General features: G+C 45.6%; 9 protein-coding genes across 9 annotated transcripts; 3 read left to right on the top strand and 6 right to left on the bottom strand.

Annotated features, from left to right (window-relative positions):
• Positions 1-500: 500 nt before the first annotated feature.
• Positions 501-1,760, top strand: TRUGW13939_11867 (uncharacterized protein; the record flags this gene model as incomplete). Its single annotated transcript, XM_035494971.1, has 2 exons — positions 501-835; positions 992-1,760. Coding segments are annotated over 2 exons (1,104 nt in total), but the record flags the coding sequence as incomplete, so codon positions are not given.
• A 189-nt stretch (positions 1,761-1,949) lies between these two features.
• TRUGW13939_11866 (uncharacterized protein) lies at positions 1,950-3,166 on the bottom strand (the record flags this gene model as incomplete). Its single annotated transcript, XM_035494970.1, has 4 exons — positions 1,950-2,437; positions 2,508-2,822; positions 2,889-3,094; positions 3,144-3,166. The coding sequence occupies 4 exons, from the start codon at positions 3,164-3,166 to the stop codon at positions 1,950-1,952; spliced, it is 1,032 nt and encodes a 343-aa protein (XP_035350863.1).
• Positions 3,167-4,248: 1,082 nt separating this feature from the next.
• TRUGW13939_11865 (uncharacterized protein) lies at positions 4,249-5,050 on the bottom strand (the record flags this gene model as incomplete). Its single annotated transcript, XM_035494969.1, has 3 exons — positions 4,249-4,305; positions 4,367-4,399; positions 4,460-5,050. 3 exons carry the CDS (start codon positions 5,048-5,050, stop codon positions 4,249-4,251), a joined length of 681 nt encoding a protein of 226 aa, XP_035350862.1.
• Positions 5,051-8,733: 3,683 nt separating this feature from the next.
• TRUGW13939_11864 (uncharacterized protein) lies at positions 8,734-10,314 on the top strand (the record flags this gene model as incomplete). The annotated part of the gene is made up of 5 exons (XM_035494968.1): positions 8,734-8,783; positions 8,838-9,456; positions 9,510-9,689; positions 9,758-10,051; positions 10,102-10,314. The coding sequence occupies 5 exons, from the start codon at positions 8,734-8,736 to the stop codon at positions 10,312-10,314; spliced, it is 1,356 nt and encodes a 451-aa protein (XP_035350861.1).
• A 1,478-nt stretch (positions 10,315-11,792) lies between these two features.
• Positions 11,793-12,870, bottom strand: TRUGW13939_11863 (uncharacterized protein; the record flags this gene model as incomplete). Its single annotated transcript, XM_035494967.1, has 3 exons — positions 11,793-12,213; positions 12,453-12,755; positions 12,815-12,870. The coding sequence occupies 3 exons, from the start codon at positions 12,868-12,870 to the stop codon at positions 11,793-11,795; spliced, it is 780 nt and encodes a 259-aa protein (XP_035350860.1).
• Positions 12,871-14,213: 1,343 nt separating this feature from the next.
• On the top strand, positions 14,214-15,119 carry TRUGW13939_11862 (uncharacterized protein; the record flags this gene model as incomplete). Its single annotated transcript, XM_035494966.1, has 2 exons — positions 14,214-14,286; positions 14,347-15,119. 2 exons carry the CDS (start codon positions 14,214-14,216, stop codon positions 15,117-15,119), a joined length of 846 nt encoding a protein of 281 aa, XP_035350859.1.
• Positions 15,120-15,580: 461 nt separating this feature from the next.
• On the bottom strand, positions 15,581-16,250 carry TRUGW13939_11861 (uncharacterized protein; the record flags this gene model as incomplete). Its single annotated transcript, XM_035494965.1, has 2 exons — positions 15,581-16,031; positions 16,090-16,250. 2 exons carry the CDS (start codon positions 16,248-16,250, stop codon positions 15,581-15,583), a joined length of 612 nt encoding a protein of 203 aa, XP_035350858.1.
• A 602-nt stretch (positions 16,251-16,852) lies between these two features.
• TRUGW13939_11860 (uncharacterized protein) lies at positions 16,853-18,235 on the bottom strand (the record flags this gene model as incomplete). The annotated part of the gene is made up of 1 exon (XM_035494964.1): positions 16,853-18,235. The coding sequence occupies one exon, from the start codon at positions 18,233-18,235 to the stop codon at positions 16,853-16,855; it is 1,383 nt and encodes a 460-aa protein (XP_035350857.1).
• A 2,078-nt stretch (positions 18,236-20,313) lies between these two features.
• Positions 20,314-20,880, bottom strand: TRUGW13939_11859 (uncharacterized protein; the record flags this gene model as incomplete). Its single annotated transcript, XM_035494963.1, has 1 exon — positions 20,314-20,880. One exon carries the CDS (start codon positions 20,878-20,880, stop codon positions 20,314-20,316), a length of 567 nt encoding a protein of 188 aa, XP_035350856.1.
• Between the last annotated feature and the right edge of the window lie 832 nt (positions 20,881-21,712).

The raw sequence follows: 21,712 nt of genomic DNA, 5'->3' as shown, positions 1-21,712 counted from the left end.
CTAGTAGTACTGCGAAATTAACGAGAGTTGGCTGCCTATTTTCCAGCCTGACTGATATAGTAGGGGACGCGGTGGAGACGCGGTGCTTTGTTCCTGACCGAGCCACATGTATCGGATGTCTCTGAGTAAACAGTCAGTTTGACGGTCACTGGCGGTCAGTTTCGCGGTAAAGTCAGGGACGTGATAGAGTGGCTTTATTCTGGGCTGGGATGACAGGCGAAACGTGATGAGGCAGAGGAGTGGGAAACTGCTGGTGACTGTTTTGTCGAGATTAGGCGTTTTTCTTCTGCTTTTAAAACCGGTGGCGCAGAGCATAAAAAAGAAAAGAAGAGAAAAACAAACAATTTTTTCGAATAATTCTTTGTCAAAGTATCCCCACCAACTTACTCGTATTTCTCATACACCAGGGTATCCATGCATTTCTACTACTTTGTCTGGTTTCCCCCGTTCATCGTGGCCTGATTCGCTCACTTTTTATTTATTTATTTCCAAACGAGTAAATGGACGAATTTTCATTACTCGATCTGGCCACACACCATGACGACGACCTCGCCCTTTTGGATCTTCTCGATTATCGATGCGCGAAGGGATCGGGATATAAATCTGCAGCAGCTGGAAAAACCGCCTATCATCGTCGAGACGAGCTCGGGCTCCTCCAAGGCCTCGCTGGTCTGGGCTCGCATCAAGAGCTGGTGTTTCTCAAAGACGAATACGACGACGAGTCGTCGGAGTGGGAGCGGTTCTGGGATAGGCAAGAGGACAGGCTGAGCAGTGACCGGTCGCTTTGGAGCGCCGAGGGGGAGGATTCTGCCATTGACGGGGATGAAGAGGGTGAGTGAGCTCACCGCACTTTTTTCCTTCTTGTTTTGTTTTTCTCCCCTTCTTTTTTTGCACCCTTTCTGGTGTTGTTTAATATTTTCCCTCTTATCTTTCTTCTTGTACATTATTCTTGTCTATTTCATTTCAAATATCTTCTCATGAAGATAGAAAGCCCCCCAGACCCCCAGGCAGGCGAAGATCTCGATCTGCCTGACCCGGAGCGTCCAGGGATTCGTCCGCAAGACTTTGGCTTCATCCCCCCTGCTATGATTCCTCCCAGCGCTCGCGTTGCTGCGACTCGCACTGAAACAGTCACAGTATACCTTGGCCGATGGCAGCGCCCGTACAATATGACCCGCCCCAACCCCGACTATCGCGGCGTTCCAAGGCCGATTATGCTGCCTGGCTCGCCTGACAAGCAGCGCGTTCGTCATCCCTCTGTCTCTGAGTTTGTGCGTGGACCGCAGCGGCGTGATTTTGTGGAGGAGTGCGTGGCGGCGCGCGCCGTCGATGGCAATTTGAGCAATATCAACTTTCCTGACACGGACTATCGTCGTCTTGACCGCGAGACAAGACGGTCGCCCCCTCGTCCACCGAATCTGCGAAGGGCTAGAACGGGTAATCATCTCAGTGACTCGGATATTTCGCTGCTCAGTCTTGGGTCGCCGTTGGATAGTTTGTCCCCATCGGATCCCCTGCGTGTTTCTTCTTCGTTGTCCTCGTCCTCGTCGTCCCGTGGAATAAGACAACATCATCGTAGGAGCAGCTCGAGGCGGTACGGTCGCTATCTCGACGGCATCCGGGCGCCTGTCATCCTTTCTGTTGATGCGCCCTTGGGCAATGATACAAGCTGGTCGGAGCCTGCGTCGCCGCGCTCGCATCGCTCGCATCGCTCTACGGCGTCGTCATTGGGGGGTGTGTTTGCTCTAGATGAGGAATTGGTATGTCTCTTCTTTTATTATTCTTTTTTATCTTTTTTTTTTCTGGCAAAGCTGACCTGTTTTTTATTAGTAATTGGTGCACCACATCGTAATACCCAGGCGTTGATTGATCTTAGACTAGACTGAATGTACATATATGCAAATTCCATAAACTCAGCGACTTCAACGATATATTTATTTTATTTTATTTTATTTCAACCGCTCATACTCCCCCTTGATTATCCCAGGCAACTCCTCCAACAAACTCGGCCCAACAGGCTTCCAACCCAGCAGCCTAGCCGCCCGCTTCGCCGTGCCACGCGAGTTCATACCCCAGCTCACCGACTCGTAGCCTCCGAATTCAATGGCAGTCTTGAAATCGAAATGCTCGACTTTGGCTTCCGGGATGTACCCTTGCTTGGCGGCTTCGGCGGCCACTGCGTGGGATATGTCCCCCCAAACGTGCTCCCCGTTCTCGACGAGATAGTACCCGTTTTCACCCCAGATTCCGTCTGCGTGGTTTTTGGAGATGGCGGCTTCGGCGAGGAGTACAAACACGTTGCTCAGGTCGTGTACGTGCACGTTGTTCCAGACGGATTTGCCGGCGCCTAGGATCGGCGCGAGGCGTTTTTGCAGCGTTGTGCGCGCAAGCGTGTATACCTGGCGGCTTCGCTGGTGGACTGGGCCGCGTCCGGGGCCTGTATATTATTAATACGAAATTTCGGTTTCACGAAATAGAGAAGAAGAAGAAGAAGAAGAAGAATTTACCGTAAATAGTCGGCGGGCAGAGCAGCGCCGTCTTGACCTTTTCTGCATGCTTCGTGCCCGTGTCGAGCACGATCTGGTCGATGTTGCGGTGGAACGCGTGGGCCGGCAGATGCGTCAGCTCGTCGACGCCCTCCCAGTCGTTGTACACTTTGGCGTCGTATTCGCCATATACCTGGCGATCCGAGTCGGCAAAGGTGAGGATGCCTGTGCCGCCGGTGTGTAGCCAGTAGCCAGGGCGCGAGGCTGTGTGGCCTTCTGTCAAGCCGGTGGCGATGGCGTTTGCGGCGACGACGTGGTCGGATGCATCAGCGGTGTCTTATCTTTGGTTAGCCTAGACTCTACACTTTTAAAAGAGAAGAAAATCCCGTGGTTCAGACGTACGAACGACAATGTCGGCATCGGCAGCCTCTTTCTTCAACAACTCAAAGTCATCGAGCTCGCCCACGACAACGCGAATGTCTGGGAACGCAGCTTTGATTTGGTCGGTCTTGCTCGCGTCGCGCACTAGCACCGAGTACGCGAATTCAGGGTGTTTGGCGTGCAGGGCAAACAGGGCGTCGCCGCCAATATAGCCGGTGGCGCCTGTGCTGGTTTTGTTAGGATAGATATCAACATGTTAAAGATGTGGCCACGTACAGGAAGACTTTGACATTTGACATTTTTGGCAGTTTTTCGCAGTTTCTTCGTTTATTATTTACATCTAGAGGGAAAGCATTGCTATATAAAAGGGTCAAATCGAATTATTAATACTCCTGGAAACATGAGGTCATCGCGGGGCAGCGCCGAGATGTGGGGCCATAGCATATAGCCAGCCAATAATGAGATAGTAGCATTCCCAAACAGGACTAGTTCCCGCAACATGTCCGATGTCTTTTCTTATATCAATTTATCTATAATCTTCATATATTGATGGAACAGTTGATATAACTGAAATTGTGGGGTGAAAAGATATCCGTCAAGATTTGAATACATGTATCATATGATTTGGTTTCAATGTCAACTGTTAATTTTTCAATTAGTTATACATTAGACCACCTTCATGTTCCAAAGCAACGTAGAAATATCCTACATATCCAATTACGTTACTGGTATATACTAGTAGTATGCGTAAGTACCCATACACCCAATGTAAGCATCTGCAAACTTTCATCTAGATCAGCCCGAGCTTAGACATATAGACTAAGAGGTCAGAGGAACTATGATGCCGTGGCTTGTTTGGTTCGGCCCGAACAAGTTGGGAATTTTAATATCTTCGGATTACATCGGATAGCAGGTCGGTCCGCCTCGATTTGGTTTTGATCAGAGACAATCCTATTGAGGATATCAAGGCAACACGTTCAATTGAAACTGTCTGGGTTGCTGGCTAGGAGTTCAAAAATTCGGAGGCCTAATGGTTGTGGATTTGGAGATATTCAGCTTGGTTTGAAATTCCTCATAGTAGGTCTGAGAGCTGAGATAAACACGACTGGGCCAAGGGCCGGCAAGAATAGAATCAAAGGCAAACGGCCACCACAGGCCCTTAGGCGAGGCACAAAGTTCGCCCGTAAGAAATGGGTACATGTACAATAGAGATACAAGCATAGTTGCAGTTTTGGTAGCCTGCAGATCGCTTGATTGCGAAGGTCAGGGTATATGAAATCAACCAACCAACCAACCGACTGTAGTTTATGATACTTGTCCAAAGATATCATCCCCGATGTCATCCTTGAAGTAGAAGGTTCAAGTTAGCTTATTACACTTGTCAATAAATATTGACCAGACTTACTGCAATATCACTCGCATCTTCATCAATTTCAACCTAGAAGCAGAAAGTTCAAGTTAGTTTACTATACTTGTCAATAGATATTAATCAGACTTACTGCAATGTTATCTGCATCATCAAAAGTTTCACCCTTGAGTAGAGGGTTAAAGTTAGCTTATTATATTTGTCAATAGATATTAGTCAGGCTTACTGCAATTTCTCCTAGGCCGCCGAGCAATGAATCGAGCAGAGCCATTATGAGATCAAGAATTTCAGTAATGATATCTAAGCCGAGAAGACTGCCTGTTTCGTCTATGTCTGATTCAACCGGCTTTATGATGTCGTTCTCGATGTCAGAGACGTCGCCTATGGCTGATTCAACCGGCTCTATGATGTCGTCCTCGATGTCGGAGACGTCTCCTAGCACTTCTTCTAACACTCCACCTTTGTGATGGTGATGGTGGTGATCACGACGGGCATGCGAATCTGTGGAGTTTTGGGAACACTTTTGGACCAATTCTGTATGCAACTGATCTTTCCGTAGTTGGGTGGCTGTATTGATGACGTCAATTGTCTTGGTAACATTTTTTGTATAATAGCCGAGATTGAAACTTTTTTGCTGACTGAGGTGATGCGAAAGCACTGAGTTGTTTTGTATGGTAGGGACAATCTGCTCAAGTAAAGGTACAAGAGCTTGGAATTTATTCACTGAGTCAGTTGCAAATTTATTGCAGTCCACAGAGGCATTGATGGATATAAGAAGGTGAAAGAAGGAAAAGAAGGCGACGTATGTTAACTGCATTTTAGAAAAATTGCTGAGAGATGTTGTTAGAGAGGGTAATTTATTGTAAATGTGCTGTTTATTAAGAAGAATAGGATATTCTTTTTCGTGCGAGTTACAGTCTTTAAATATCAAAGTAAACATCAATACTACATAGATGCAGGAACACCATTACGAGATGTCCAAAACTATTGAAAACTTAATGTTTAAGCTATTGTGATTGTGAACGCAGATTACTACGAAGTGTGGTGGTCTTCAATGTGATCAAAGAGCCGAAGTAACCCTACCTAGGTCTTTTCCTATAAAATATCCAATAATAAATGCCCAGACAGTTATAACCTATTAATTAGACAGAATGTAGTTCATTAGTTCATTGCCTGAAGTGGCTCACACATATAGTAGAAGAAATGATCATAGAGAAGTAGAACTAGATAATTACAGCGAGATCTTCTCGTATTTGATTATTAATGTATCAATAGTTTCCTACTATTACTAATTAGAAGTTAATCAAGTTAATAGCTGTGACGGTAACTTGTGATGAAAATCTAAAGATCTAATCCAAAGTAGGGCTGTACTCCATACACTTATCAAAACCTCGTAAGTATAAACTAGTCTTTCAAGCTATCACGATTATTATCATTACCTATAGTGCATTAACTAACTTGGGTAAAGGTTTGCCTTGCCTACATAAGTAGCGTCCGTCACTAAGTTATTAAGTTAGTTAATCTATTGGCTGCGCTTTACCGATTCTTGTGATGGCCAAATATTTGAGACCGCCCGGAATTACTATCCCTAGCTATCACAATTAATTATATTTTTCTTTTCTTTTTCGCTATTCCATTGCTGGATCATCCTCGATGCCATAAAGTTAGCATGTATGTCATTAATGTGAAATCTAGTTACATTATGGTGAGACTATTGGTAATTAGGACTACTAGCATTATTATACGCTAGAATAAACCACATACTATTATGTAGATCCGCCCGTGCGTGAACTTTTCAAAAAGTTTAGTTCCGGATATGTGATGGGTTGAATCCGTATGGTTTACTCGAGGTACGCTTAGCGCTGGCCCTCGCGAAGCTATCCCCAACGTCCTCAGAGGGGTTCACTTGTGGTAGTTTCTTTCAGTTCGTTCAAGTTGCTAGGATCATAATTTTGAATGGGAAGCCGTTAAAAGGGGGCTTCGGGGAAGGGAAAACGAGATTATCTGTTTCAGCTAACAACTGACGACCTAAACAGCCTTGGAGATGATCACCCTTCATTTCGATATAGTTACTGATATATGGAGATTGGGGCACTTTTTTGTGATGATTTCTACCGGTCTCCTTGCAGCATTGCTTTTGATCCTTGATAGCAGCTTTACTTTCTTCGAGGCCCCTCCCTTATTGTTCCTTGAGCATGCGCTCCTATAATCGCACCTTTTTGTGTTCCACTGCGCCTCTCTTTGGTCAATTTCCCTAGATTTGCTTTTCTTTACTACGTAATCATTCCCACCGCCGATTTCACTGTTCCATCGGGAGCTGCTATTGATTTGAATAATCCGTGACTAAACTATTTATAGTAAAATAAGACCAAGGGAGATTTTGCTGAGATTTTCGAAGCTTTCTTCAAAATACATTACATTATTGAAGTGTGCAAATGAGGTGATAAAATTCAGTTGGTTCTCAAACGGAGTATTTATCATGACTTTTAATTATAGCTTTCTTGCGTTGGGTTCAATATCCTATATTTCCAACCATTAGGTTCTTGCTGTCCAATGCATTTAGTTTTAGAGGTATATCTAGGCCTCGATTTGACCACCATTTTTAGACAGATTCAAAGTCTCTCATGGCGTAGGATTTGCAATAAATTTGAAGATTTTATGTACCACATGACCATGTTATTGCGGCCAGGGCATGGTGGGTGAGAGACGGCGCACCGCACATTGGGACTTAGCAATACTATTCATCACACTACTGCCTTTCATAATATGTGAGGCCCTGGTGGAGAGAAACAAATCGGAAGAGAGTACATCACCTTTCTTACGCCGCTCTGTTACGGCCCTTACCGTTGGTTTCGCGTTTCTGGTTCTATTGCGATTCTACCAAGTGAGTAGCGAGGGAGGTATTATCAGGCGACGCACGACAAAAATTGAAGGCATAATGTCTAGTATTTGATGGTGCAAGAGAGCACTCTTTAGCGATAGTAATACCACGTTGACGATAAATACTGTATCTAGTTTGAGACTACATCACCTCAAAACAGCCATTCCAAATGTTCCTTCGGCACAGGTAGTTCCCCAGATAGAAATGATGGTAGCGTCGGTATGATGCAGTCTCGGTCATAATCGCCTCCAGAGTCAACAACTTCCACTCACCGTCCACAGACTCCAAACGTGAGATATACCGATTAGAAAAAACACAGTCATATAACAACCCGCTTTAGCAGAAGCGGATGGAGATGGAACCTGTCGACTCGGAAAGAGCCTTGTTGCCGTTTATGTGCAACTCTACTGGACAGATCGTATGAATCGCACCAGTTCCATTCTTTGCCATCTCCCGTAAGCCGGAAACAAACCAGTCGATATCGCATTGGAATCTATTTTGTTTTTTAGTTACATATAGCCTGACTGGGTACCGTTCATTCTTACCAGGTTATCTCGATGTGTGTTTTGGAAGCATCTGGGTGATAACTGCCCCGAAACTTGTCCTACTGGCAGGTGTCTCTGTAATATCGCTCGCGAACAAGGAGTGACTTTATCACAGACTCCTGAACAAGTTTATCGCTATTAGTAGCCATACCTCATTGTCGGAAAGCAACGAACAACGAGAGTCCTGATTTGGTAGGGTTGATTCAAGAAATTGCATGTGGCAAGGCTGAAATTGGAAGGTTTCACGATCAATTGAAGCTAGAGACTCAAATATAAATGTCTGGAACTGTTTCACTCGAATCTGGTCTATATTTACATCCAGATCCACCCCACATTATGAGGTCAGAAACCAAAAAAAGAATATAATTCTAGCTGGCTACTCCGAAAAGAATCGAGCCAATACACCAGCCGACCCAATCCGGAAACTAGTGCATAAGAGCAAATCGGATAGTTTGCACTATTCCTCTTTTGTTCGGATTTTTCTTTTCTCGGCATGATCAACAGCTTAGTATTTGACGCTGGTTGGTTCTGGCTGTAAATTCCAACTTGCATGCATATTAGTATCGGAATGTCCGTCAACTGGTCGCTTCTCTGCATAACCATGTTCTTGGTGTCCTTTCCCCGCACCGAGGAAACATGGGGATATCAATCGATGGCGGGCATAATACAAGCTAAGCATAGGCTTTGAAAGATTGTGCGAATACAAAAGCATGCATTTTTCTTCAGCCTACGACGATCTATCACCGAGTTAATCCCTTTTCGTTTCTCGTGCATTAGTCTCTTAAGGAAATTTAATGATGTCCACGCCAGTGACTTTCCAGATGCTCCTTGCCCTTTCTGGCTGTGTGGTTGCTGCACTTCTTTGGAACTATTTTTGGGCAAGCAGACGACCGATGAACTTTCCTCCTGGCCCAGCAACCTTGCCATTTATTGGCAATATCCATCAACTACCACAGTCTAAAGCATTTCTCAAGTCACACAATCCTCCAACACGTCCATTACAGTCATTTAATCTAACTATACTCTAGGTTTCATCAATTGTCGCAAACATATGGCTCCATTGTTGGCCTCAAAATGGGTCCCCAGAATGTTGTCATTTTAAACAGCTGGAAGCATGTAAGGGAGTAAGTAATTCTCGGCAGCTAAACAAAAAAGGATTTGCCACTAATAAGCGAAAGACTTTTTGATCGAAGAGGGGCTATTTACTCCAGCCGTCCGGAGAATCATATCGGAAATGACCTGATCTGCCCAGGCCAAACTCATATTCTTTTGGTACCATATGGTGCAGGTTGGCGAGTTCTTCGCAAGACAGTCCAGGCCCTTCTGAATGTGAAAGCCGTTGATTCTATGGTTCCAATCCAGAACGCAGAAGCGACACAAACAATGTATCAACTTCTCCGAGACCCTGACGGATATTACGATCATATCCGACGGTATTCTACCGCCGTGATCTTGTCCTCTGTATTTGGACAACGCGGAGCCGAGTTTAATTCGCCAAAAGTTCGGGCGCTTTATCATGCGCAGGACCAGTTCACTTCCATCCTGGAACCGGGAGCCACGCCTCCCGTTGATGCATTTCCTTTACTGCGATACATACCGCAATTTTTCGCGAGCTGGAAAGCAAAAGCTAAGGCAATTCGGGCTGAACAGCACTCTCTATACTTCGCTCTGATGGAAGAAACCAAAACCCGGGTTGCTAAGGGGATCGTAACCGGCTCCTTCATGGAACGAATTTTGAAGGACCAGCCAAAGAATGGACTTGATGATGAACATGTTGCTTATCTTGGTGGAATACTGGTGGATTTCGGATATAATCCTCTGGACGGCTTTCAAATTCTCACTCGCAATAGATGGAAGCGGGATCAGATACCACCGCCTCGATACTACTCTCGTATATGTTGGGGATAATTAGCAATCCGGCCGCATTTGCAGAAGCCCAGAGCGAACTAGACAGGCTGTGCGGCACTGGGAGGTCTCCAGTATTTGATGATCTGGATAACTTGCCTTATTTGAGAGCTTGCATGACTGAGGTACGCCACAACTGTATAAGAAAGGTGATCGTCAATTGGGAGCTTTTTCCATTAATAATCGGGCTCAGACATTAAGATGGCGACCTGTTGCACCTGGAGGCATACCCCATCTACTCATCCAAGATGACAATTATGAAGGCTACCATCTTCCCAAGGGAACGATTGTCTTCGCAAACGCGTGGTCTATCCACAGAGATCAGGAGTACCGTTCGGGGGATGAATTTATCCCGGAGCGCTTTTTAAACAACAAGTTCGGCTCGCAAGTAAGTAAAGAAGAGGGAAACGACTACCGCAGAGTTACGTATAGCTTTGGCGCAGGTCGCCGAGTGTGCGCTGGCCAGCGACTTGCAGAGAATTCACTGGTACGCCTGGTATTCCAAGGGGCTGTGGAGACTTGACTGACTTGAGTTAGATGCTCAATATGGCAAAGATTACCTGGGGCTTTGATATCTCCGGTAAGGATCGGGACATAGACACTGATGTAAAAACAGCTTATACAGACGGCTTTGTATTTTCCCCCAAAAGATTCGCGGTCAATATAACCCCACGGAGCGAAAGACACCGAGAGGTCTTTGAGGCTGAGTTCCAGGCCCAACGGCACGTTTTTGCGAGATACGAGGATTGATAATTGGCGGTCAGATTTTCCGGGGTACTGTAAGAGAACAAAACACTGGTATTCGAACTAGCTTTTTCCAGTACTTGGTCAACTACATATTGTCTTGATAATTATCCATTGACTTCATGTGCGGAATTTTTGCTCCGTCTCTATTGTGGGGACTAGTTATCCCTTTCAATTAGTTAGGCTAGGTATTCATCGCCTAGTGTTCGACGAACTTTGGATTTGCATCGAACCGGAATATTCTGTTCTATTGGCGTATGCGTTCAAATTTACTAATCTTAGATGGTCTCGATGGAATCTAAGCGTAAATGCTGATCAATGCCGAAACGATTCAACGACGAGGTTTATGCAATCACTTCAATGAGCACAAGACCTAGGTTTGACATTATTTTAATACATTTTTGCATGTAGATGCTCCGAGCTGATATGGTTGACACCGAGTAAAGAGAGGATAGGGGTCTCCATTCTCCCCGCGTATCCCGCGCCGGGGGATATCAGAAGTCCAACTTTGGGTTTTTTCTCTGTATATACATGTACGGATGACTTTATATAAAGCCTGGCAATAGACCTTGTACATGCTATTATATGTTATCTTAAAGTGAAATCTATTATTCTATGAAAGCAAAAATTTAGAGCAATACCTGTCCACCGAGATTTCATTGACGGCTGGGATCGACCTGGGGTACTCGGGAATCACCGTCTCACTAAAAACCGGGAAGCAACCGCTCTCGAACATCTGGGAAACGCGGTCGGGACGGATCTGAGTTCCGTTATAGATATGTTTGGCCCGTCCGGCGACCAAGTTCGACGGGATTAGCCCTAGTCATCGGGCTCAACACCACACTAAACCCAGACAGCCCCCAGCTGGCCCATTGCCGGCTAGATATCGAGACGGCAGGCAATTTTGGGAAGGAGGAGGGCAAAAAGCCGGTCTTTCTGCTCACGTACACATGGACTCGTGCCATTGGGGGGGGGGGGCGTGGCGCGCTCCGTGGCGAATTATGGTCGGGTAGGGGTGTTCTTCACAATACCTGGAATAGAAAGACGCGCACCGTGGCAAGGCTTTTCAAAGATTTTGTGTCCTTTGGGCCACAATTGACTGTAAAAAGAAAGACCCTCTGCCGAAGCAGGTGCCACAGCCGTACCTAGGGCAAGTTCACCTGGACGCTTCATACTCCTGGAGCAACACCAACGAGTTTAAATTCGACGCTGGTATCGTTGCGGGACTTCAACCGTTGGGAGGATCTACACACGATGATCCGGCGCTCATGACTGGAGACCTGAGTTATTTCTACAACCAGGGCATTACTGGATCGACATCGTAGTTACGTATAATCATGTCTACAGATGGAATACCAATTTTTATTTTTATTTTTTTGGGTGCTCTCCGTATTAGAAACGACGGGCTTCAACTTCAAATGTTGACCTGATCTGCTGCGCGTCGAAGTTGAATTTTTCCCCAGTGGCAATCGGCATCTTAACAATCAAGGCAATGTTTGCATAGCGAATGTGATGGTATGTGCGCATGCAACAATCATAACGCGGGGGTACTTTGCCAAAGAGAATAGCGCCACAATATCTCGAACTCTTAACGGATGGGAGTTGATCTGTCGCGGAACAATTTTACTGAAATCCCCAGTGCTCTTGAGCTCATTTTCTGGGTTATGGGTAGTTTCATCACCGATCGCGAGATAAAACAGAAACTGGCAAAAGTTGATAATGGCAAAAATCCAAAAAATCCACTGGACTCCAATATGCTTGATCACGAAACCCATAAAGGACGGACCTCCCGGGGTGCCGATGGTGGTCAATGTCCACCAGCCGAACTTTTGTGCGCGCTTTTCGGGTTCGTGCAGTTCTGTGACCACACCACTGCCATTTCCAATAGAGGCGAGATCAGGAAGGCTATTAGTACTCGATTGGCCATCTGGCCGCCATATGAGGTGCACCGGACCCCCCCCCCCCGATGTTGCAGACCAAGCTTCCTAGCGCTGAGAGTAGGTTCACATTGTAACAACCGTAAATAGCGATAACTGGGATCCAAAACAAGGGGGAGATTCCGAGCAGCAGGATCTAATTTTATAGTTGTCACTACTAGCGCTGCACACAAGAACTAGTTAGGATGCGCGGCATTCTGTAATCACACCTGGATGGAGGTTAGATAGCTGGCTGCGGGAACTGTCACATTGTACTGTTCTGCGAAGACATCAAAAGCTGGGATGATACCCACTGCTATGAATGTACCCATCATAGAATGAAAGGCAGCCACCAAAATTTGGGCATTCTTCTTCAACCGCGGCCAGTTGCGCGGATCACGAGGTGAGTCCGCTCCCCTGCCTCTGTTGCCCGGCCAATCATAGGATAGAGATGTTGGGAACACATTCTCAAGACAAATCGAAGTCTTGGAATTGGTGTCTTTTGTCTCACGAGTTACAGCCAGACTCTGGCTAGTATCCACTGTCATATTGAGCAGAATAGGCAGCGAGCAAACCCACAGGGCCCGCACCATAAACTGCAACGCTGTCTCCTAGCTAAAAGCCGGTCTGGGTGATCGAGTTCCATGCTGTGGCAAAGATGTCGGCACAGGTTAGATAATCAAGCTCGTTCTCTACACCTTGTGGGATAGAGATGAGAACCGAGTCGGCATCCAGTATCCATGGATAATTGGATGTTGAGGATGTTGCCGCAGTCTAACTACATATAAAAAAAAGCAAAAGCATAGATAATCTAAAAAGCAGATATCTCATAAATAAAGAATTACTAAAAGGAAAGCTTAGGCACTTATATAGAGCCAGATTAAGATATTTTAACCTATTACTACTACTCTAGCCAAGCCTAAGCTTCCAGCCTCTCAACCACATATACGTACCTAATTTCAATGTAGTAAGTGTGGAATTTTGGGGTATGACAGCCTTAATACCCTGATCATACTAGTAATTAATTTTTTGTATATAATCATTATTTCGGGTTGAATATTGACGCACATATTGGCTTCAGAGGTGCAGAAAGCCCTACAGCAGCTCACGGGTGAGTATAACCAATGTACTACCTAGACATACGCCAATAGTTCCTACATAGAAGTAGTGTTTGCCACCTAGATCAGAATGGCATAATTATCTATCCCTGTAAGGGAGGCGTAGACAAAAATCAAATGCTACATGGTACACATCCAATTCATACATGATTCTACGGTTACGAGATGGGACGATAAAAATTTGCCTCTCCATGCGTGTCCAATTAATGGAAGTAAGGGTAATGATCCCTCACCATACTATGCTTCATTAATTTCTAAACAGAATGAAACGAATTCCAAAGGATCTGAGGAGCAAAAATTCTAGGAGGAACCGAATAGGGAAGTACTCCTTGCCTTTAAATGAGTGCGTGCAGATGCTTGTATCTAGATTGAACAAATGCACCATCAAACGCCTGGACTCATAGCATAGTCCCAAAATGGCAAGTTCTCGCAATCTGTGTATTATAATGTATTTAACAGTCTAAAGGCACCACATAAACCAAGAGGTATTACCCAAGGGATCAATTTCTTCAAAGCCTGAAATATATCTGTAGCCTGTGAATCACTTTGAAGGGTTGCAAATCATTGGTCGTTTATGGTTCTGGACAATCCAGGGCTTGTATAACCTTGAGTTGAAATAATTGCACATACTACTGCCAGCCTAAGGAATGTGGCCATTTGACGGGATAGGTGCAATCGCTACATTGGAATGAGAGCAGTTAGCATGATGATAATGACATTTATGGCAATAATTTCTCTCCACCAGACCATCAAGAGTATATAAGTTTGCAATTGGTTTCTCACCCTGACAGGTGTAATTTCCACTCTGTTTGTACTGCTGCCTTCTCCCAGCTCCAGGGATTTCGAGGAGTTGTCATTGAGCACATACAACATGGGAGGAGGAACAAACTGCAACCTTGATGGCGATGACCGCCCCTGCCAGAAGTTAGCTAGTCGCCATGATGGTAACCATTTGTACCTAACAGTTTGAGACGCTACCATTTGCTAATTTTGTTTGATGATAGATGAATACAATTCCGAGGTAGCGGCGGAGTTGATCAACGAATCGCATATTTTGCAATTTACATTTCAACAGAAGGATAAAGCATACCCGTACGTGATTTACCTACCAGGGAGAATGGCAGCACCTCTAGGTCCACCCCAGCCCCCAGATCCAACAATACCAGGGCCACCACCCGTGCTGTATGCGAAGGGCTGGCTTCCATGCGAGTTTGTCGAGCAACTCCAAGATTCCAATGGTTTACCCGTCACGGTGTCAACTGCTAAAGCCGAAAGCATCTATTGTGCTCGTGCGACCTTTGGTCACGGCCTAACGTGGCGGTCCACTGTGATCAATGGAACTGCACATGCTCTCACCTTTGAGAAAAAGGATGCATGTGGAGATTATGAGATTACAGAGCAAGATATAAAGGGGAATGAGAAACTCTGGGGACTTCATAAAATCGTTAATGGAATTATTCCTGATCAATGGGAGAATACTCGTTCTCCTATGAAGAAGGAGGTGGATCTAGTCCTTGTTCTCCGAGTGGATATTGATCCTAAACAATCTCATGTCCGTGTGCGCCATGGGTTCAATAGATGGGAAGTAGGCTGGGAAACATCCAAGCCAGATGAATATTGGCAAGGAACTATTCCCGTCTGGGAGACATACGGCGATCCATTTTATGGAGACACAAAGCAAGATTTTCCACTACGGCTGAAACGCTTTTTTGATCAAAAAAGTCGAAAGAATAAGGGATACGCCATGGCGCAGGCGGGAAAGGATTCTTTTCCATGATGCATTCTAGCCCATTACTGTTAGTCTTAGTGCTAGGAGCAATCTTGCTTGCCAGGAGAGTTCCAAAGGAGATTAGATATTCCCAGATTTTCATTAGTATTCACGAAGGTCAGTTACATCAATACGAATAAATTCACATCATGAGTCAGCTGGTACTTCCTTACACTGGGACTATACAATAGAAGCCATTCATTGCAGCACCCTACTTAACAAGAATACAGTGCCCACCATGACCTCCGACGGTGGAGACAGCAATTGCCATCTATCTAACCAGGAAATTATCACCGATGGAAAGTCTGCTTTCCTATTAAGGGAACATAGGCCATCGACATTAGGCCAGGGCCGCTGCGGAGAATTGTATTCTAAATCTTTCAACAAGGCATAGAGGCTAGCTATAATGCAGGAGTAGGCATTGGATCAATGATTGTATCCTACTAGCCGTTGTTATATATTCACGATGTCTACAGCTCAGTAGAGGAATGCAGGTCCGCGGTCTCCCCATATAACTTCCGGATTTCCTCCACCAAATTCCGGACTGTGTAATGATTCTGTCCACACCCCCATTTATAATCATCTCGAGTACACCAAGTTTTGCCGTTCACGCGGATCGTGCAACTGAAATTGGCCCCAGCAGCCACACTGTGTTGGACACTGCTGATCAACAGATTCCGACCTTCCTGCTCGTCTGCGCATGTCTTAATTTTCTTATAATCTATCTCATGTTCACGGGCACATTCTTGAATTAGTTCAGGTTGAGCGACTCGTTCGTAGTCGGATAAAACGCAGTTGGTGAAGCCTAGGGTATCTGAAATGGAGCTCGCGTGCATTTCAGCACATACAAGCAGTTTGTTGCCTTCACACTCATTCCATCCGTGTTGACAGGTCACATCTTTCTTAGGGTATTCCCAAATCCTGGATACACGATGGCGTTAGAACTAAGCTTTATTGGGCGGTATTCTTTGGAACATACTCTCCGACGTAACTGATCTTCAAATCTGCCTCTTCGTGCACTTGCCAATACGCCGGCACAACCAGCTTCTGTAAACAATCACGGGCATCAGGGCACCTGCTTTCGATGTGAACTTCCAATGGTACCTTCTGCTTCTCAACCTGGGAGTTTCTATTATCCATATCATGTTCTGTGAAACCCGTTTGTTTTGCAGCGACAATGCCCAAAGGGGTGGGGAGAGACAATAAGCCAAAACCAGAGAGCACTACACATGTGGCAAGCAAGCAGCACCAAAATAGGGAGGGGACCTGGACTCGGTTCTGTGTTATAAGGGAGTCCCTTGGGCTGTGGGGGATGCTCTCCGAGACTTTCATGTTTGAGTATTCTGCTAAAATGTAGTCGGCAGCTGTAGTCTGTAACGTTGAAGTCGTTCTTTCTTCCTTCGAGGTAGCGTGGGATACTACTAGATTCATATACTAGATGGCCACATTGGCCAAATTGCGCCCATTCCACCTCCTGCATTCTTCCCACATCAGCAATATAGACATGCAGAGCATGTACCATTGAACACATAATTTATACATAGTGGATTGATTGACTTTTACGCATCCCAACATGGGCTATTTTTTTTTTTTTACTCATTCGTTCATTGTACGCACGACTTTAGAGCCTAATAAAAATCCAATAAATCATATATTAATTGTATCTAGTCTTCGGTTTGGCTAGCTAGTATTTTTGATCTGCAATGTATTCATTGTTTGAGTACCTGGAATTTTACCGGGCCTCACGCTGGTTGGGCGTATGCGAGCCACGAATTCACTGGAATGATGGTATGTTTATCAAATTCGGTGTCGCTGTACGGGGGTTGAGCGGCTCTCGTCAAGGCCAGATGCACGCCCTGCCGGAAGACCAAGCAATGACTTGATCCTCCGAGGTGGAACATTCCAAGTTCATCTCCCTTCATAACTGACTGGTTCTCGTTCACTGTGACCTGACAGCTTGAGATCTCGTCCATCCCCACTGCAATGAAACACATAAGTCCGATGGTAGGGTTGTCAGCTTCGATGAAGATAAGGGCTCGCGTTGCCACGGCAGTGATGTATCGCTGGGAAAGATTCGGACCTGAGGGATCAGGGATATTCGGGTCGCCTGCTACCTCGGGGAAGCCATATCCTCGCAGCTCCGAAAAGTAGGTTCCAGGAACGTGGACGATTTTCTTCACGGTCCCGGTGACCGGAGAGTGCCATCGATGGTAACATTCGGCAGCGAGCCATGCTTGGTAGACTGTTCCCCCGACAAATGTGTCAACACTCTCATCAAAATTTAGCATATCGGCTAGCGAGTATGGCTGTCCTTTGAGCCAGAATTGATCTTTCTTCTGCACTTTCTCTTGGCACCGGTACACCACAGACTCGCAGGCATTCGCAATAACTGCCTTGCTAGACTCGAACGGATCGTGGTTTCTGTCTGGTTTGTCGACTGGCCGGACACCTTTACGGAGTTCGCGAGAGAAAAAGTCGTCCCAGGACTTAAAGCCCCAGCATTTTGTTGGGTCGTTGGGAGTGCAGACGTAGATGTCCTTGAAAGTTTTCTTTACGCCATCGGGCCAACATGGGGAGGCCTTTGCGGTCATGATCTGGAGAGGCTCATCCGTGAACCAGGATGGGAGAACCGACTTGGAATTCGGAGATCGAAGGTACATGCCGTGGGCTTGGAGAATATCCTTCAGGCAGGCGTTGACCTTGCTGTTTTTGAAGAACCTGTACCCGCTTTCGGTTGCCATGGGCCAGTTGAAGAGGGCATTGAAAGGGACCCCAATCAAGCCGACTTTATACGCAGGGAGGTCCCAAGACGGCGCGGTGTACAGAATCTGGTTAATGCACTGGACCATTTGTTGATAATCGGACATGCGGCCAAATTCGCCACTTGGATCGAAATCATACGTCGGGGTCGAGGGGACTTCGTTGAGCATTTTATTCGCCAGATCCCCCAGACCTAGTTCCTTGTTTTGCAGCAAGTCAAGGAACTTTAGAACCACGGGGTCCAGTTCGGATGCGGGACGGACCGCAGCTTTTTTGATGACGTTGGCCCGCCACTTATCGATGGCTCCAAAGTCTTTGGAGGACCACGGATCTCGGGGAGGCACCTGGACTGCTGTGGACGCCATTATAAATCTCACTGAGTGGGAGGATATCTTCGGCTTGAGACAAATGATAAACCCAAAGATACAAACAATTTCAATACCCAAGCTTTGTTTCTCTGGACTTTTTAATAGGCTCACGCTAGTGCGTGCAATGTACGCTAACTATGTTGATTTCATCATCTTCTTGTCACTGTGGCGAGACGCCGTTCTCATTGATCTTCTGCAAATAGCTGCACTAGGCATATGAGGTCATTTAATCGACTCCAGTGGCCATCGGCGTTTGACTGGTGTGCAGGAGCCTAGACCTGAGCCTACACCTGAATGCGGTCCTGTCGAGCACGAGATCAATGACGATTGTCGTCACTGCAGTCAAAATTCCAAATCTGACTCTTCCACGGATTTGCAATGTAGTATTACCTATGTACGTCCAATCCTCTAATGTTTACATAAGTAGCGCTGGCTAAGTTAACGTAATCGGTAACTAACCATGCTACCCGGCCACTTCTGCCCAGAAACGCGCTCTATATTAAGTTTAACCCTCCCCGCATTTCGCATTTAACGTTAGGGTTATTTCCTCCCGCAGCTAGCCTTCCCTTGTTTTCTTCACATCTACGGTTCAGATATATTCGTGAATTCCACATTCCCATGCCTCCAAACAGAGAGCATAAGGCATCTCAAGCTTGCAGTTATTGCAGGAAGAAAAAAGTGAAATGTGGGAGGCCGAAACAGATTGAGTGGGTATGTACTAATTTCTTTTTGCAGGCGACGGTGCCCTGCCCCGTGGAAATTGCTCTGTAAGTCAAAAGCATAAACCGCCGAAAGTGAAACTTGACATTGGAAATAGGATCATGAGCAGCAATGCAGGTACCTTCCAATACATCGAAGAGGCCGAAAAGGCCATTGTGTGGGGATTTCGCACGAGTATGCGAATTCAATAGAGCCCCTCGGAGATTCAAACGATCGGGGTGGATATCATTTAATCTATTGTTCAACGCCTACTAGCCATAGCCACCGAGACTAAGAGGTCGGCTGCTCTGATAGTGGAATTTGTCGGTCGTAATATATTTCCTCACCGAAGATAACCCACAGGAGAGCGAGGCCTGTCATGATCGTATAGATCGAAAATGGCCACCTCCATGATAGACTGATGGTCATGAGCGATGCGAGAAAAGGGCCGAGAAAAGGCGAAAGAATCACACATGACTGCCAAAGGTTGATTTACGCCTGAAATTGATTACTAGTTGAACGGGATGCTTTTGGAAGATAATAATCAGGTTAGCTTACGCTTGCTCATGAAGGAAAAACAGATCCTTGATAAACATTAAGCTGCCCTGTAAAAATCAAACATATCAGTCAGAAATTCCCTTCAAACTGAATTAGTCTAGAGGGGACCTACTCCATGAGCAACACCTGAGAAGAATCCGTTCAAGACTCGTGGTATGAAAAATCCCGTACACCCACTAGAGCCCGCTTAACCAGTAGCTGTCGCGAAAGAGACAACTATGAACCAGAAAAACACCGGTAGTAAATATGCAGACATCATGAGGGCAATGACTCCGCCGGCGCTTACCATAAATTGGTTTCCCGACTGAGAATGATTTACTTCATTTGGCGAGATTGCACACTCCTTAGCTATATATATGAGCTCACCCTCTTTGCAACCTCGGCTCATAAAGCCATCAAATTTATGGTGGTGTACTTACTCTCTTTGAAGGGTCAAAGTGGCAGCACCGGTGACACTGCCATAGTGTGGCAGGAACGAACATGCCATAACTATTGCAAGCACGACGTGCTTCTTGGTGGAGCTCGAAAATTGTGCCATTGGATGAGCTCGTGTTGTGATAAGTTTCCAATATTGGGCTGTTCCTCTTCCTCGTAAAAAGAGGGGTTGATATATTCCTTCTTTCATATAAAATCAAGGTTAAATAGAGCCAATGGCTAGCGATCCCCTGCAACATTTGAATAGAACAAATAAAAGCTAAAAGTAAAAATCAAAGCAGCATTGAAGACCAAGATCACGCTGATAAATTGTGTTGATTGATAAATTAGACAGCTATTTGATAATTGAATCTAATGGCATTCAACAACCCATTCCCCACATCTTACACTGCTGCAGGGATATCATGTCGAATCCCAATCTCAACCCTTTTCTTCAGGGCCTTCTCGTCTTCACCCGCCTCCAAACGGCGAAGCAACTCGTTTGGATCTACATCGGTCCCAACAGCATTCTCTCGGAAGAATTTGGAGGTCATGAACTCAGTCGCCTCCTCAACAGTGTCAAAATTGTCGATCTGTGTCTCAATAGAATTTCCATCTGGGTCTTTATAGTAAATACTGGTCGTAGGGCCGTGGTTGACACACCAGGTCGGCTTTATGCCAAGCTTCTCTCTCAGCTTCCAGGCTTTGATAAGACCCTGGAGTGTGTCGTAGGTAAAGGCCACATGGTGAAGTCCGGCCGCAGTTGCCGAATGGGGACCAGTGCTTTCATCGTTGATGATAGCGACGCGGTGGTGTTCTTCGTCATAGCGGAGAAAAGCAATAAACTCATTCTCGAACACTCGCTCCGCTCCCAGAAATGTGGACCAGAAATCCACCAGGGGTTTAATGTTGGCCGTTCTGAAGACGACGTGGGCTAGTCCGCTGGGTCGAAGAATGGAAGCATCTGACATGATGGGGATAAATGTTAGTTTGGAATAGACGTTTCATTCACTCTGAGTTTTTTCAGAAGGGTCAAGATTCCCAGCCGGTTATTTATAAAGTCTTATATGAGAGAGCCTATGAACTCATTACACGAATGCTATCGCTACTGTGTTGGCTGAGAATTACGCACTACTGCAATGTCCGGGGTAACTCAAGACCAATAGGAATTGAATATAAAAGGCAAATCGGATGAGGGGGAATTTCGCGCTATTCCATTTTCGTTCGGACATATATATTAATTATGCGCCACAATACTATGATGTATACGTATTGGTAAGACCGTGGTCTGCAGGAAAAGCCAGTGATATGCGTATGACTGTAAGGAAGAATCTATCTCTCGGAAAAACTAGTTAATCTGCAACTCCTGGCTGATGACTTGAAACCCTAGCTAGGGAGCCATATCAACCCATAACTATTTTACTCTATAGTGGACGAACTGCGGATTTCAATGAAGGGGCAGTTGTTCCGTCGTCTTGAACTTGAACGTTTAAATCCATGGATTTAATATTTTTAGGTCGATCAGATGGTAGTATACAGAAACAGATAGCTAGGTGTGGCCCAACGATCCACAAAACTAGAACACTATCTATCGCAATCCAATCCCGATTGTCTCAATGTTCTCCAAGATTAAAGTGGTCTTTGGTACCGGTCTACATGATAGATGCTTAGAGGTTGCATAAGAGAGGTTTAGCGTCAAGGATCCAACTCGCTTTGCCTTTTCAACCTTGTAGATCTTACGGCTGATTTCGGTGTTTTAAGGGGGTATTTAGGCCGGCTAGAGGCGATGAGCTGAGCAAGGTA

This window comes from Talaromyces rugulosus, chromosome VI, assembly GCF_013368755.1.
Source record: "Talaromyces rugulosus chromosome VI, complete sequence".
Classification (NCBI taxonomy): Eukaryota; Fungi; Ascomycota; class Eurotiomycetes; order Eurotiales; family Trichocomaceae; genus Talaromyces; species Talaromyces rugulosus.
Note: the sequence above shows the minus strand (reverse complement) of the source record. Positions and strands in the feature narration are given on the sequence as shown.